Source organism: Micropterus dolomieu, linkage group LG01, assembly GCF_021292245.1.
Source record: "Micropterus dolomieu isolate WLL.071019.BEF.003 ecotype Adirondacks linkage group LG01, ASM2129224v1, whole genome shotgun sequence".
Lineage (NCBI taxonomy): Eukaryota > Metazoa > Chordata > Actinopteri > Centrarchiformes > Centrarchidae > Micropterus > Micropterus dolomieu.
The window spans coordinates 29360285-29363788 of NC_060150.1; the positions used below are offsets into that span (position 1 = coordinate 29360285).

The 3504-nt window shown below is 37.5% G+C and overlaps 1 protein-coding gene across 1 annotated transcript in view; it reads right to left on the bottom strand.

The window, feature by feature from the left end:
* LOC123979821 (retinal-specific phospholipid-transporting ATPase ABCA4-like) overlaps positions 1-3504 on the bottom strand; it is a 54011-nt gene that overhangs the window by 5881 nt on the left and 44626 nt on the right. The window contains exons 33-38 of the mRNA XM_046063928.1: positions 2961-2993; positions 2671-2776; positions 2476-2550; positions 2139-2308; positions 1493-1670; positions 1184-1299 (exon numbers count right to left, since the gene is read on the bottom strand). Of these exons, the coding sequence (XP_045919884.1) occupies positions 1184-1299; positions 1493-1670; positions 2139-2308; positions 2476-2550; positions 2671-2776; positions 2961-2993 (678 nt within the window). The remainder of the gene's footprint in view (positions 1-1183; positions 1300-1492; positions 1671-2138; positions 2309-2475; positions 2551-2670; positions 2777-2960; positions 2994-3504) is intronic.

Sequence of the window (3504 nt, forward strand, 5' to 3'; positions counted from 1 at the left end):
AAGTGTTTGCAAACCACATGTTATTGCACTTTTGTGTATGTAGCAGTGCATAAAGTGCGCAATACACTACTTTAGAATTCATTATCAATTTTGCGCATAACTATGTGATTAATGTAATGATTATTTGCAGAAAATCATGTGATTAATCGTGATTTAAAAAATGTAATCATAGCCCAGCACTAGTATATTCATATGTGAAAGTCGAATTTTATGGTACAATTTTAAAACAAGCTTAATTTGTATAGATAAAATATTTGCCTGGGTTGTTTTTTGTCCTTCATTTTCAGAGGAAAAATCACTTAGAGACGATGAAATCTTACAGAATCTACCTGTTGGGACAACTGCAACAATGTACTTCAAAGATCTTGGCCCACAATTAGGTTGGACTATGGTATGAAAAGCAAACTCAGAGATTACTGATGTACGAAAACTGAAAAAAGAAATCAGTCTTTTCATATATATAAATAATAATAATAATAATAATACATTTTATGTGATGGCGCCTTTCATGGCATTGCCTACCAATTTTACTTATATGTGTCCTACACATTTGCCACATGTTATTGCACTTTTGTGTATATAGCAGTACATATAAATTATGTATAAAAAGTGCAATACACTACTTTAGAATTAATTATTCAATTTTGCGCATAACAATGTGATTATTCGCAGAAAATCATGCGATTAATCACGATTAAAAACTTTAATCGTTGCCCAGCACTAGTTAACATCAGTAAACCATCCCCACTTGTGTTTGAAGACAGTATATTTAGCATAAAACAAATAATAGGAGAGTGGAAGCCTCAACTCATCTCTACACAGCATCTTATGTTGTGTATTAAACTAGTGTCAAGAGCAAATAGCAGCAGCAACAAGGCTAAAAAAAAAAGGGTATACTGAAAATCTTTGTGTTAGATATATATATATATATATATATATATATAGACACACACACACTATGTCACTGGGTGTTTCATTAGGTAGTGTGAGCTGTTGAGTAAAGGGGAGCAAAAATCTGGTAATGACAGTAGCGCATATTTAGGCTACATGATAAAAAAAAAGATCTGCTGAGGCATCTGCAGGCATCTACCCTTGTGTCAAGTGTTAGAAAGAAAGTCAAAACTGATCACGACAGCCTCACAATTAATAATACAGTTATAGACTGAAAAAGACAAAAACCTACCCATAAAGCATAAGCAGGGCAATAAGTGGCTGGAGATTGGTTGGTGAGGTGTAGCACTTCTTATCAAAAAAGATGAAAATTTCCACCACCATCGCTGCACTGATGGAGTAATTCACCTAGAGAAGGAACATAATTCCATGTTACTGTGCTCATAAAATAGCTTTGTAGACAAAGAAGAAAACCTATTGAGGGTGTGTAAGCATCTTTACCCTGGTTGTTCTAATAAACATCATTATTACATGCCCTTGACTGTTACTGACATTTGCCAAGCATTGGTACACATCTCATAAGGTAACAGGGTCACTGTACCATGTCCCAGAGAAAGTTGGCCATCCAGTAGACCAATGGACTGACACCACTGACAAACTGCAGGTGTTTGGCCTGGGTGACCCTCTCCTGGATTAAATAGAGGATAAAGCTGGCTGGAATGAAGGACATGGCAAAGATGACACAAATGGCCACCACTGCATCCACTGAGGTAGTCAGGCTGGGGAAAGGACAGAGGAAAATGATCAACCTGAAATATCAGGTGCAAATGTTAAGAGATCTCAAAGAGGTGTAATGCACAAACATTCCACAGTCATACAGGGATAGGTAGATCTACAGATGGAAAAACTCCTACAATGCATCTGGCATCACAAGTTGATGGTATCTGCCGGTTTAAGATCATCTAAAGGGGGATTTTCTTTCCTTTAAAGTTGACCAAATCAAACCCAATGTGTAAGAAGCAGGATGTGAGTTTCCTGGAGCTAATGTAACTTAAAAATTGCTTGTTTCTCAGCTGTGACCTTCAGTGAACAATGTTTATCCAACTAATCTTTTATTTGAGGCTGGATCACGAAGAAAATTTGCTACATAACCATCACACCCTGGTCCTTACTTTTCCTTGCAAACACCTAGAAAAATTTCAGAGTTTGAAAAGTACTTGATACATGTCCAACCATTGGACACTCACACCGTGATCTCAGAGAGCTGTTCTTTGGTGAGGTTCAGAGGATGGTTGATGGCAGTGATTCCATATTCGTCCAGGTTAGCTCCTTTGGGCAGGTTTGCACGGAGGATGGCATTGTTGGCCACGTTCATGAAAGAAACCATGGCATGCCAGCCCTTATTGTTGTACCAAACCTACAGAAAGACAGTGAATGATGTACTTTGAGTCCTGCTGCTGTATAATATTGATAATTGGTTTAGGAGAAAATTATGTACAGTCTATCAAATTGTGTTATACAATAAGAAATGTGGTTCACAGTGATAAAGGTTACCTCTGGCTGGTGAGGCGTTATTGGACTGACCTTGACATTGTTTTGAGTCTCCATGTACCTGAGAAACGTCCCTATGTCCCTCAGTGTTTGTTTGGAGTATTTGCCCTGCAACCAAGATTTCAAGGCCACGTTACAAAAGGAATCGCAAAATAACTATGCAATGAACAATGATAATAGTGCACACAAACATAAGCAAACACATAATGTTGAGTTTTAAAGCCATACCCCAGTAACATTGAGCAGGCGTCCCAGCTGTGCTGCCACATCCTGGATGGTCTTTGGCTGGAGCACTAAAACAGGAAGCTGTCCTCCCACTGATATACCTCCATACCTGGACACCACAGAGAAAATCCTGCTGACATCTACAAAGCTTTACTGCAACACCAGCAACTGCAGCCCACACTATTACAACCACTTGAGGCAGAACTACATAGTTTGTAATATATTTCAAAGCAGCCCTATTTGGACATAACCATATCTGACAATGAACCAGCTGAATCCAAATTTGAATTTACCTTTGTTCGTTCACCCAGTATTTGCTCTTCAAGCTGGAAAGAGACAAACATTTTAAACACCACAAATAGGTTCACAACTCTTAAATATCTTTTTCAACTAAAAGTTTTGTACAAAAAAAAACTGAATATACCTACAGAGTTCTTGTGTAAACACAAAAGTTTAGATAAATGTATAGGCAGGAGATAATCTATATTAAAGTGATGCTCTTAGGTAAAGTAACTTAAAGGGTCATTTCAGTATTTTTAAATATAGGCCCTTTTGTCACATATTTTGGTGTCAAAATGACTAGTAGGTACAGTGCCTTGCGAAAGTATTCGGCCCCCTTGAACTTTTCGACCTTTTGCCACATTGCAGGCTTCAAACATAAAGATATAAAACTGTAATTTTTTGTGAAGAATCAGCAACAAGTGGGACACAATCATGAAGTGGAACGAAATTTATTGGATATTTCAAACCTTTTTAACAAATAAAAAACAGAAAAATTGGGCGTGCAAAATTATTCAGCCCCCTTAAGTTAATACTATGTAGCGCCACCTTTTGCTG